The sequence below is a fragment of the Plectropomus leopardus genome, chromosome 2 (genome assembly GCF_026936395.1).
Source record: "Plectropomus leopardus strain MGB_pleo_1.0 chromosome 2, ASM2693639v1, whole genome shotgun sequence".
In the NCBI taxonomy this organism is placed as follows: Eukaryota; Metazoa; Chordata; class Actinopteri; order Perciformes; family Serranidae; genus Plectropomus; species Plectropomus leopardus.
Genome location: NC_142177.1, coordinates 5193447 through 5207504, shown reverse-complemented (window position 1 = coordinate 5207504; position 14058 = coordinate 5193447). Strand labels below are relative to the sequence as shown.

At 39.5% G+C, this 14058-nt stretch overlaps 1 protein-coding gene across 5 annotated transcripts in view; it reads right to left on the bottom strand.

Annotated features, from left to right (window-relative positions):
• Positions 1-14058, bottom strand: part of fhit (fragile histidine triad diadenosine triphosphatase) — a 407063-nt gene that overhangs the window by 65634 nt on the left and 327371 nt on the right. For all 5 annotated transcript variants that reach the window (XM_088083324.1, XM_042498823.2, XM_042498834.2 and 2 more), the window contains one exon: positions 2277-2345. In XM_088083324.1, coding sequence (XP_087939450.1) covers positions 2277-2345 — 69 coding nt within the window. The remainder of the gene's footprint in view (positions 1-2276; positions 2346-14058) is intronic.

Here is a 14058-nt window from a genome sequence, read left to right as displayed (position 1 = left end):
AATGGCCATCAAAGAGGTTACCAATGTGCCCATTTCATTTACAGGAATGGAGTGGGGTGCTTAATGTTCAAGCAGGTCATTCGCGGTTCAACAAGCATTAAAACTTTAAATGAAGGTAACTCTCGGGAATGCAGAGCTCATAAAACATTCAGGGTGGAACGGAACTACATCTATAACTATTTAACTATGTTGTGTGCCTTTTTATGTTAATTTTGTTTGTCTTAACCATTGTGCTTATTGTCTCTTCATACTTTTTTTCTTTAATTATTATTATTATTTTAGGATGCCTGTTCACACAAGGCAAAGGAATACTGATGAAAAATGACTCCCCAGCTAATTCAGATGCATTTGCATTTTTTTAAAATGTGGATTAATGCACATTATCCCTTCTTGAAAAAATGAATTGCTTCTTACAAAAAATTTGGAAATAGCAAACAAATATCCCTGTAAAGTGCTATGAGTTAACCTGTTTTTTGGTAAAACAGCCAACTCTCATTCCGAACTCATCACATACAGCAGTGTTCAGCTTATTACTCAAAAATATTTAATTTATTAGGCTACTCATTACTTGATATGCTTTTGAAAAGTAATATTATTTTACTTAATACTTCCTGCCAACAGTATTCTATTACTTCTCTGTTACACCCCATAAAATTAGAGATTGAACTTTCTCCTCAAAGTTCAGGCTTCGTATTTGCTCCTCTGTGTGTCAGGATATTAGGTGGTAAGCACAGCTAAGGCTAGATATTTTGCAAATAAATTTTTACTTCTCAAAAAGAGCTATGAAGAGCTAGCGCAGACAGAGGGGAAGAGACAAAAATGGATCAACATTGTGATTCCTTATGTTGCAGGAGTAGCTGAAAAACTCAGGAGGACTTTTAACAAACAACTCATCCTTTTGCACTTCAAAACCCAGTAACACGCTAAGGCAGAAACTTGTCGGTCCTAAGGACAAAACACTCAGACAAAAGCAGAGTAATGTAGTGTCAGAACTGCACAGATTTGTACATTGAGGACTCAGCTGTCCATTTACACTGAAGGAGAAGGGATATTCATTCAAGGACAGCAACATGCACATCTTGGTCAGAGAAGACAGATGGTTAGAAAGAGGTGTAAACAAAGCCATCTACGTCAAACTGAAGCAACCATCGTTAGACAGGGGAGGTGGACTACAATACCACTTATCACCCACTTACTATGCAGTCCTGAGTCCCCTGCCCATTCACACCTGGACCCATCCAACCTTTACAACCCCACACGAAGAGCTCACGTGACCCAAACGACTTTGAAACTCAGATCTCCTTATGACCTTAATCACACCCACAATGGGTTTAAAGCCTGAAACTCCCAAATTATCAGTTACAACTGAAGAATTAGAGGTGAAATGTATTCCAGAAACTCAACAAAGTCCAGTTGCCTACGATAAAGCACTGTATGCATTACATAAAGTCAGTCATGGAAATGGGACCATTTCATCCAACACTTATCCAGCCACAGGCTTCATTAGTTTCTTTGTTTGTCATAGCAGCTGTCTACGATTAAAATCCGGTTATGATTGTTTAGCCAGTGTGGGGTTACATATTGTTGTGCTTTCAGTCGTGGTTGGTGTTTGAGGAGATTTGAGGCCAAAAAACAAAATCCAAACAAAATCAAAGTAATGGGAATATTTCCAACCACTGAATGTATCTACAATGCAACTTTCTGCTTCGTAACATGCATGTGCAGTGCAGCAATTATGGAAATGATTTAGAGATATAATTGATTGTTGCATCATTAGGTGGTTGCCAACAAAAGCAGGGGTGTAAAAAGTTATTTGTTTTCAGAGTTAATGTATTATTATTACTGGCATTTCATAGTAATTTGTTACACTCCTTAATGGAAAGGTAATATTAATGGCAACATGTTAATGTGGTAGTATCAGGACTTATACAGTCTTAGGGTTTTGGACAGAAAAGACTATCAAGCTCTATCTAGATTACTACTCAATACAAATATAAAGGGTGGCTTAATAGTTAAAGAAATAGTCTTTTTCCAAAGCTGATTTAGCCGACCTTCAAGACTATAAATATCCATATATATATATATATCCGGATGAGGATTACTGAGAATAATAGAGACAGAGGTTATTATGTACGTCTATTGTCTTCTACTCATGGCGTGACAGTGAGTGAAATGGTAGTCCAGCCAAAGGTCGTGAAGGTCAGATACAAATTGTCATTTACATGAATGTGCAGGTATAAAGTAGTTAATGGTTAAAAAAAAATCAGCCATCTGACCTCATCGTAGATGCTGTCATTCCGCTCAAAGTCCCCGGCCTTCCTGGGCAGCACATGGACGTGGACATGCTGTAAGCAAACAAGCAAGAGAAGGCAACAGTTTAGATGTGGTGCTCTGACTCGAGGAACAGGTACCTTTTCACCTGGGAGTTGTCTGACAGACTGATGTGACGGAGACAGGTCCCGTAGAGAGTCTTCATTACTTCACACTACATTGGAGAAGCCAGAGCAGAGCGTTACTGCCGTGCCACAAATCACAGGAGGGTGACCGTGCATTTTAACGAGTGTGCTACCTGCACACCACAGAGACTCCTTATTTTTATGCTTTTAAGGATTTAATTGACTTTTTCCGCAACCCCCTCCTGGTGTCAACCCCCCTGCTGTCGGAAACTTGGCCGTCTGTATGGTTAACTTTGATTCCCTTCTTTGCATGGATGATGTGGTAATGTCCCCAAGAAACTGCTTTATCTGACAAAACACGCTAAGCAAAAAACAAACAGCAAACACTCACCAAAGCAGAAACAATCTGTTTCCCCTGATATGCATTTACACAGTCCTCCAGTACTTATCAGCACATAAAGTAAAGCCTTAACATGTGTGGTTATACAGTAAGATGCGAGCAAGTAATCAGGCTTTAACAGGGTGATTTACAAAGCAAGACAAGACAATGTGTTAAAACAAATAAACATATTTTTGACAGCTGAGAAATAAGAATGCTACAAGTCAGTGCTCGGATGACCTGAGCTGAGAGCTTTTGCAGTGACAGTAACTATTTCATGTATAATGGATCTTAACATAGAAAAGCCTTGTAAGTCAATATGAGGCTGGCCTCACAAGAAGAACAAGAGTCTGTTGTCTTAGCAAGTGCCCCACGTTCTCTTTCCCAGGCGGTCAAATATTACAGTTAAGCAGGGTACACTTTTCAGTGTTGAATCGACCCTGTAGCCTAAGCCATATCCTGAGCCGTAACCTAAGCCATAGACTATAACATAGCCTACACCGTGGCCTAAACTGTGACCTACATTGGAGCCTAAGCCATAGTCTACACTGTAACCTAAACTGCAGCCTAAGTTGCAGCTTACACTGTAGCTTATACCATAGCCTAAACCCAAGCCTAACAGTTGCCTACACCGTAGACTAAGCCATAGCCTACACCATAGCCTAAAATGTATCTTAAGCCAAAACGTGAGCCACAGCCTACACTGTAGCATAAGCCATAGCCTGAACCCTAGCCTCAGCCATAGCCTACTTTTAAGCGTAGGCCGTAGCCTATGCTGTAGCCTAAGCCTGTGCCATGGACAGAGCCATTTGGGACTACTAAGAACAAGATTAAGAGCCTCAGTTTAACCTAGGCTGAAAGCCTCGTTTAAGAATCTGGCATCAGTATGACCTAGTTGATAGCCTGGTGGACAGTTTGGGACAGGTAGCTGTACGCTCCAGGACCAGTTTGACCCAATTAATAGCCGTGTGAGACAGTTTGGAATCAGTTAGACCCAGGCTAAGAGCTAAGAGGGTTTGGGAACAGCTGGACTCGGTTTAAGAGCCTTGTAGAGTGCTGGATCAGTGGAACCTAAATTAGTGCAGACTAGACTAGATGAGAGGTGAATGACATGTTACAAGACTCATAGTCTGTAGGTTGAAGGACAGGCCTATTCTTACTATGTTTCTTTGCCGGAAAAAGTCAAACAAAGATGTATAATTCATCTTTGAGCTGTCAGGATGAACCCACACAGGAACAGAGGAGCTTTGTATTTTAATGACAGTGTTAAAAATACTGCCTTTCCATGCCAGGAACAATGGCTGTAGAATCAACAATAACCAATAAAAAAGGCCCTTGGTGCAACAGCTGAGTGGGCATGATGGTGAATGAAATATACAGCTAACAACAAGCACACATAATGGTTATGACATGCATAAAATAATGAGCGGCCATTGTTCAGTGCTCACTGACAACCTCAATATCGCTCCCTTCAATCATCACAGTGCAGCCTTTAACACTTGCAGACTCCTGGAAAAGTTCCTGTGCAGCACATCCAGCCTCACAAAGCCTTTATCAGAGCAGGAACAACTAATACATATGCTTTACGGTAGATCAGGACAATGTTGGCATTGTATTAAAGATTTTTACAAATCAATTCTCTACAATAGCTGAAACTTTTTGAATGCATTATGCAAAACAATACCAGCATTGTTGCAGGAAATAATTAAGTGAACCAACATTTCTCCATGTACAATGTCTACATTTAATTGACAGATTGCCATTGAAGTCTACAAACGTATTGATATTCTTCATCCTGTAGACCCAGATACAGATTTTATTTATATATGAATTTATTTTTCAGCCATGATACTCATCATAATATAGCCCCCCAAAAGTGAAGCCAAAACGTTTTTATCGCCCCCTGGTGGCTGGCTGCAGTAAGGCTTGTGAACCCCACCCGTCAATGATAGTGGATCGGACATGGGCCATACTAAAAACTATAGTCTGTCAAACTAAATTTTTCCCACAGATTGGTTCTGTCATTTAAGGTAGTTCTTATCACCCCAATATTTGTTGTGTTTGTTTTTCTGAAAACTTTAATTTATAGTAGGTATTTGATGTAATAAAAAGGGGGTTTGATGTCATGATTGACAGCTATGTGTACCAGTTGGGGAGCTTCTGATCAATGTTGCTGCCTGAGATTGGTCGGACACATGTACAGGAACTCCCACATCATGGAGATTGCTACTGTGCAGCCTCTGGCTTCGGCCATATCTGGAATATTTTGGCTTAATTTTTGTACAGTGGGGGTCAGTGGCGTCGTGCCATCCATCTTCATATACAGTATATGATATCATTCTGATGTGTTTTTGTTTCCCTTCATTTAATGTCAAATGATTTTGTTGGGTGTCGACATCATTTAAAAAAAATGTCATTACCCTTTTGACCTGAAAGGAAATCATGGTCAAATGAAAAGCAATATGTAAGTTATTATCTAATAAAAAAATAGAAAAGAAACCCCTTTGAAATAGTTACATGTCATCAGTAACCTATAAACTCATGTGTTAAGATGTGTTTAAACCACTTTTATTGGACACTGAGGAAAGCTTTTCTCATCATTTTCCAGTATACAGTATTATTTATCCTGTTTCTTTTTAAGTAACTTATTTTAGGTTAAAACTCATTGTTTCTGTATTAAGGTACTTTTACCTTCTTAAGAGATTTAGACTACTATACTGAATTAATGGGACATGTTAAAAAAACATGAAGTTTATTTAAGCATGTGTGAGCAAGGGGCATTGAAAATATGACGTGCTCCAACATGTTCCCATCACCAGTCAGCACATATCGCTGCTTTGTCAATAAATTACTACATATTATGCTCTAAGTATCCTCCTTCATCTGCTGTTGACATGTTGTGATGCCAAAACAAACAGCGGGATGTCACTGAAAGCATATGGTTAGGATCAGGCAACAAAGGCACAGATGGTTAGGTATAGATAAAGTTACAGCATTCTAAAAGGATGCTCTGAGGGCACGGGCACACGGGTTAAAAAGTTATTCACTTGTTAAAATTTCCTTTTGTCTTTAAAAAGTAATAAAATAGGGAGTTGAAGGTGGGTAGAAATAAGAAAACATCACGAGTTGGCTAAGAGCGGTGCTAGGGGCCGGAGACGTAGTTAAGAGTGCACGTGGTAAGGTGAAACATCACATTCAGACAGGAAGTGAACACCAAACTTCCACATGAAAGTCCAGGATTTGCTGGATCCATCCACCAGTCCTTCTGCCAGCCCGCCCAGTAGGGACATTCCAGCTCATTATTTACGTCATTACTGGCAGCATTTCAACCTGTCGCAGTCCAGCTTGCCTTATTAACTGACGCAGCCCATCTGTATATCATACTGCCGCACCAGATGCCGTCCAGCTGATCAGCAGTCAATAACAACACCACCAAAGATTCCACTGGGCTGCATTACAAACTGACGCCACCCGGCAGTGTATCGCACCGCAGCAAAAAGTGGCTTTTGTTGTCGAAATCTTATCTTGAAGTCATTGACAACGCAGCTGTATTTTGTGACTTTGGAGTGAGAAAAGACTGGGTGTTTATAGTTTGATTGTAATTCTTTTTGGATTTTTTTTTCAATTTCAAGAACCAGGTATCCCAACCGACCTGAAGCAGCTGTACTTTGTGAGAATGCACTCATTAAAAAATTAACAAAATTGTGCGGGGGGGTATGGGTTAGGCTTTTAAAAAAAACTTGCTAAACTTTCAGCAAACACCAGTATCTATTGTGGAATTAAATATTTTTCATTAATTTGTTTCTAAGTAATGAGAGTTTATTTCGTGATGATGCAAAAGTGTCCCAACTGACCCTGTTCTCCACTACAATCTGTTCAGAAATGATTAAAACCTCATTGTACCAGAGGCAATGCGACTTGTGGGGGTTTTCACATTTCATATTAAAATAAATCAATGAAATAAATGCACCCTGTAGTTAAAATGATTGAGTTAATTAATTCAGTAATAAAAAATATAAAAGTTAAGGTGGCAGCAACCTTTGTGATGTGTCCATGCCCCATGTATTTTCAGTGTTAAAGCTAAAAAAATAAAGGTGCATCACTGTCAATAGGATCGATAGTTATGACGATAACTTCCTTAAATTGTGATTATTTTTAGACAATAATTAAATATTCCACTCCCCAGTCCGCATATATTTCAAAATAGCTAGGGATGTGCTCACAATAGATCTCCGCTCCCTCCATTCAGCCACCCAAGGAGAGCAGATGGTGGAGGATTTGCTCTTTGGTTGACATGTTTTAGGTGTCTTTTCCTTGTTTCAATGTTCAAGGGTTTAATTTTAACCTTCAAGTGGAACAGTGCCTTATAAGAGCTAACAGCGTTGTTGGTCACTCTGTGCTGTGATCCAGTATATTTCCATTTTCTGTCTATTAGCCACAGATGGTTCACTGCTGTGCTGCGTTGTGCGATAAATCCCCCTATGTAATCTGTGGCCTTGTCCTGAGGAGTGTGTGTGTGTCTGTTTGTGTGCATGTATCATCAAGGGCATAATAACCTAATTGTGGGACTGTTATTCATTTTTCATTACTACACTGTGATAAACTGTGGAGGCAGGCTGAATGAATGTTTATAAATGCTACAAACAAGATAGCATGTTTGGAGGCGTCTGCTTTTTTAGTATGCATTTTCTATTTAATGAGGTCATTTACATAATGTCTGCATTATTAAATTTGCCTACCTTGAGGAAAACTTCTGAAGCAGAAAAAAAATAACACATCGTGGCGGGAGAGCTATTTATCACGAAGGCTTTCTAAATGAGTGCTGAGTGAATGAGACGGTGGCCTCTGGATACTATGTGTGTGTGTTGATAATCTGTGTGCGGGCGCCTGCCTACCAGGAACTGGGAGGATGGTATGAGTGTTATGGGAAATTATAGTGTCCTGACGCAGCAGTGTGTGTGTGTGTGTGTGTGTGTGTGTGTGTGTGTGTGTGTGTTTGTGGCAGGTTCCAGACAGTTAAATGTCCACACACAGCAAGGGACACATAACATGGGTCCCTCCTTCTTAAAGGATTATCATGCAATTTTACAGCCAGCTGTAGTTTTGATCATAGTGGCTAGGAGAGCCCTATGTATTGCCAAAACGTTCTCATTCCAACTCGTCACATGGTTCTGCTCTGTCAGTGACCTTCTTCATCTCCTCATGACGTTTTAGGTAACCTCATGCATCAGCTGTTTACGCTCTCTGATGTCACAGCGAAGCCGTAACACAACGCACATGCGAGCTGTGGAAATCCACCGTAAGTGCACTTGCGCACCTTATGTCGGCATACAATAATAACACAACCGGTTCTGTCAGAGTGTGTTCTCATCTGACCCTGACCACAAGGTGGCTTTCTGTGTCATGCTTGTACCTTTAAAGCACTGACAGAGCGAACGTATTTGACAACTTCAGAGTGATAACGGGCTTGTATTGCAGCATAAAGGGATCTTTTATTTTTTTCTAGCATTAAAGAAGTATTTCACTGCTTGAAAGACAGTCTTTTAATAAAGCTTGGCTGACTATGCAGTGAAAGGACTCAAAAACATTTTAAATATATATAATAAAGCTTTTTATTAGAAGAAGAGTGCCTTGGTTTGCCCCCCTGCTTTTTAAGTCAGACTAACTTGCTTTACTGAAGTTGCTAACACTTAGACAGAACAAGGTCATTCCATTGTCATTTTTAGGGTTCAACAGCCTCAAAAAATTAAGTAAAAACAGCTAAATTTTAAGTAAACTTAACAATTAGATATAAGATTAAATTTAAGGCAGTCGGTTTCAAAGATTATTTTCAGTAACATCAAGTTGTCAGATTTTACATTTCTATCGAAATTAATTTATAATAACTTTAAATCTTAAGTCAACCGATGATCTTTTAAAATTAATGATCCTTTATATGAAAGCCTTTATAAAAATTGACTAAACTGAAAAAAATAGCAAGAACAACAAGAATCATCAACAGCAGTGCCTGCAGATATTATTATTGAGGAGAGAAAAAAAAGCTGCCTTTTCAACCTCTGAAGGGGGGGGGGGGTATATTTACTCCGCCGCATTGGTGCCCTAAAGCAAGGCATTAAAACCCCTGAGTGGGTTTTTCCAAGACACTAACAGTGCGGAGTGTGTGTGGTGTATATCTGCAAGGCACACCTGTGGTGAGACAGAGCTCTGCCTCCCCCCTGCCAGCTCTCTCCACTGCAACAGCTGCTGTAAATAACAACATGTTCTCGGCTGATAAAAAGACGCGTTTGGCTTCATTTCCAGATAAATAGATATTCATTTTTGAGTGATATTACACAAGTCTTGAAGGGTTTCTCTTCAAAATGCCATAAATCCATTTAGGGAACTATTGTGCTGACAAATATTTATCAAGCAATATTAAAGAATATAAATCATTCTGTCCTTGATAATAAAAGGAACCATTTTAGAACAAAAACTTTTAAGGATGACTCACTGCCTCAATCTTTAAAAACATATTGCACAGTTCTGAAAAATTTCCTCCAAAATCACCTTTGATGTCTGGAAACTCAACTGTGAAGTGAACAAAAGCCTCAAAGAGTGTACATTCAAGTTCACACAGACGCCGGAAGTTATTCTACATTTTGTCATTTTTATTTCAGCTTTGAATGTTTAAACCTTTATATTTACTCTCCTTAACATAAGGCATCTTAAAAAAAGTATTCTTGAATTCAATGGGCTATGATTGGTGTGAGATTGATGAGACACTGAAAACAGCTGTTTTTTAGTGACCTGTTGCTTTGTTTCCACCTGGGGTAGTGTTCAAAAAGCAGTTGTTTTTTTACAACACATTCTCAACATGCCAACTTGTCAAATACTGCCGCTTGGTCATCGCTATTACGTCTACATGTATTATGTGCTAGGTATCCTCCTGCGTCTGTTGTTTACTGTCTGTGATGAAGTGTCAATTTACACTTGTTAAAGGCATTTTCAAAATGCATTCACATAGGGAATGTACATTTTCTGCTAGTTAGATGCATACAGTCCTTTAAAACAAAAAAAAAAAAAAAAAAATCCTCGTGCAACACAAGTACATGGTTAGGTTCAGGAGCCAAACGCATTTGATTAATTAAAACAAAAAAAGAAAAATGCAGTTATATTCGGAATAAACACAAATAAACATCATGCTTTGGCTCAACATTCATATGTGAAGCAAACAGCAGGCTCACAGGTGAAAGGCAGGTGTTTGTTGGACCCATTCACTGTAGGAACTTTCAGTTCCTTATGTTAGGTTGTTACTGCCGCTGTATGTAACTGACATCATCTGGCGGCATAAAATACAATGAAAGCTGGAGTTTGGCCCGATAGTAAACTGATGTGGCACAACCAAATATCATGCTGCTGCAAAAGTTATACACTAGCGCTGCCTGGCAGTGTACCATACCACCAGGAAAAGATGGTTTGAGGCATCAATGTTTGACACCAAAATCACTAAACAAGTGGCAGTATTTGATGACTTGAGAATGTGAATGGGCTGTTTTTTTACTAAGTGGTAGGCATGGAATGGCAATGGCAACCATTCTATATCAGACTTGGCTTTCTATGGCGTTGACATGATGTTACCTAAGTGTCGTGGTAGTACTATGGACCAAATTCTGCTCCAATGTGAGTGTAGATACATTTATTACCTAAGAACACTCCATCCAAAAGGTTTAAAAGAAGAATTGGACATGACTTGTTTTCCCTGATTCTTTCTATTGTCTCCCTGCACTAGTTGCCTAATTTCCAGTTTATATTCCATCATTGAAAGCATTTACACCAGTATTTGCTTGAGACTGTGTTTCTGAGAGTTTGTTGCTGAGCCTTCCATTTTGTAACCTGTTAATTGACCTGTGTGCACAACCAAGCTCCTGATGACTGAGTAGCTGCACCTGTATGAGTAGCTTAAATATGTGGTGAACCTGTATGCATGCTACATTGTGCACTGAGGAAAGTCCAAAATGGACTGAAACCTTTGCACTTCATGAATTTTTGCACTTTTTTTCTCTGTTACCACAACCCACATGTGAACTACAGACTTATGAACTACAGACCTCAGACTGGTTCATTTATTCTTCTGTGTGCAAGTCCTCCTCTGCTGCTGTTTTTTTTTACTAAGACATCACTGCGTTTCCAGCCAGGACTGTGCCATTAAAACTGACTATTTTAATCCAAAACATCACCTTTTCTTAACCCTAACCAAGTGGTTATCATGCCTACACCTAACCACACACTAACCATAGCACTGTTGAAAAATACAAATAAACATTAAGATTCACTTTATCAGTCACGTAACAACATACCAATGCTATGTATTGGTTTTCAGAAAATTACATTGCCAACATTTATTTTGGAAGTGAGATTGCTCAAATCGGATATTTATTTGGAAGTGGTTAGACCAGATTTGGGTGTCCAGACATCACCAACTATCTGCATGGTTTGCTGTGGTGTCAGTGACCATGTAGCTATTCTGGTAATGTGGTTTTCTAACACAACAGCATACTTTGATGATTGACATCATTTTATGCTCCAAACAATCACAATGCAGAGGCCTACGCCCAACGTGCCAACAGCTTATTTAAGGCATCTGTGCATGTACTGTTGGTCTTCCTGTTGTCCTCCATAGAGCGTCATTTCTGTCACTCCTGATATGATGTTGTTGTTGTTGTTTGTCATGTTGCCAATGATGCAAGAAAACTTTGAAATCTGATTTGACTGGCCAGAGTGTTTGGGTTTTGACACATCTGTAGATATCCAATTTGCACTTCAAATCATCTCAAAGGGTAGTTTGGAGCCGATTTTCAAACATTGCGAAAATCAATCTGGATATGGGTTGACAGTCTGAACAAGACCTGAGAGCCATAAAAGCAAGGCTGAATGACTTATCCATGAGTCTGTAGATTGTTCAGATGGCAGATGGATAAAATCACCACATGGTGCCACTCTGTCAGTGACCCCCTGTGTCTACTTATGATGTTTTAGGAAACCTTATGCGTCAGCTGTTTATGCTCTGGGACGTCGTTACCAAGATGTCAACACATGCACATGGTGGGATGACACAGCACAGTCCTTATGTTTACACAACATCACATGGCAAATGCTGTGGACTGTCTCTTTGGTTAGGATTAGGCAACAAAGTCTTGGATAGTAAGGTTTAGGAGAAAGAGGCACATGGCAAGGTGTAGAAAAACTGTATGCTGAAAGTATTGACAGAGTGGATGTATTTGACGGGTTCGTGTGAGTGAGAATGGGCTTTGGTTTTAGGGTTGAAACCAAACCACAACCTAAGTATAGACTAGGCTGACAAATTATCTAGTCCTACCAATAGGCGTCAGGTCAGAAAATGCTCATATGTGTCATTTAGAAAAGCAATGACCAATAACAAGCCTAGCCAATAAGTTTGAAGGGTTACCATCAAAAACGTTAATTCCACGGTGGGAGCATGACTGAGTACGGCAATTGCCATAGCAATCTGCCATAAAATTTGTTAGACCTCACAGACCAAAGTTTTTGTCTGTGGGAAAACAACTTCTTTAAAAAGAAAAATCAGTCATTTCAGCCAAACTCTCCTCTGTGTAGCGGAGGAGCATTACCTTGCAGCATTCCTCAGCTGCCTTGTGTCCTTGACACTGAGTCACAGTGTCTTTCCTCTCTTATTGGTGTTGCCTGATTACACACCCTGCAGATGTTGAGGTCATTGTTCTCTGTTAGTTCCTTGGTGGCGTCCTTCATTCGGGCTCTGGGTGAGCACCTCCCCGGGCTGCATGTCCCATCGATAATTAGTCAATCATCCACCTCTTGAAGATTATGTGCACTCAAACAGAACGTCCTTCATGCAAAGCTGCGTGTTCACCTCCCATCAGCTGCACTGATAGATAGAGGTGTCTTAGGAAGTATTTGCCTAATATACCACGGGATATCTGCAGAAAGCTGCAGTGCACCGACAGTTTCCGCATTCACGAGTAATCAAAGCAGATGTCTCTTAATTAATCTGTAACTGTAGAAACAAACAAGGAAAATAGCTGCCACGTCAATTTAAGGGACTTAGGTGGAATCCAGTCTGACAGGCAGGCAAATGTGCTTTGTCATAAACAGATGTGGTCCCTATTAATGGAATGGGGGGAAAAAGAAGGAGGTCTGCTAGATCAAAGCTGAGAGGCCTAATTAGCCACAAGAAGAGAGAGATTCTCCCCACAATGCCATGCTTTCACAGGCCAGCATCACCTGAAAGCAAAGTCGGTAAATCACCTGAGGATCTCCTACATATTGTTTTAACGAGTTCAAGTTTCATTGGTCTTTTTGGTAATTTCCCTTTTCAGCTCTAGTGGGAATTGAATCAGGTTTAATCAGCGGCTGAATACATGGCAGGAAGAGGATGACTTCAGGCTGCTTTCATAACTCCGATACAATAGAGATTAAACACAAGGTGGTGGATATATGTTTGATATTAAACTCTCCTTATATTTACTGAACAGCAGTGAGCCTTTATGGCAACATTTTTTCTAAAGCTGAAGAAGATGTGAAAATATTGAACTTACAGAGGCCGAATGAATAATTAAATACACAAGCTTTACAATGAAGCTTGTTGCTGGGAGCTACTGTCCAATACAATAACTGAAATGACCAAAAACCAAGAAAGAGTTTTTGTTTTTTGTTTTTTTGAAAAATTGGAATACTTAGTGAGATGCTACCTGACTTTTCATGCCTCAACAGGCAGATGGAATGTCAGATGTGTAGTTTTGCCAATAAGCCCCTCATCCTAAACTAGAGATACTGCTTTAAAGTTGGATGCTGGATGTGTGCCAACCAGTCGAGCTGCAGTTTTATACCATGTAGGTCCAGACTCAAATGTAACCATGACAGTTGACAATACTTAAAATATGGAAGTTTTAGAAGCTACATATTCTAAGATGTGGACACACCTTAAACCTCTGATCCCTGGATCGACATCAGTTTACATGTGCTGCGTTCAGACGCTTTTTACAAGCTATATGACCTTTTGAAAACTGAGCAAAGTGGTTTGATTTCTTTTGAAAACATGGGGAAAAAGGCAATGACCAAGTAAGTTAGCAATGTCTCAACATTTCCAAGAAATTTAAGCTAAAAATTTGTTTTAAATAAGACGGGAGGATTATTAGAAAATAATCCAAAAACAAGGAAACAATGTCCAGAAAATCTATTTTTTCTAATTATAATAATTTGATATTTAAAAATTATATATATATATATATATATATATATATGTGTGTG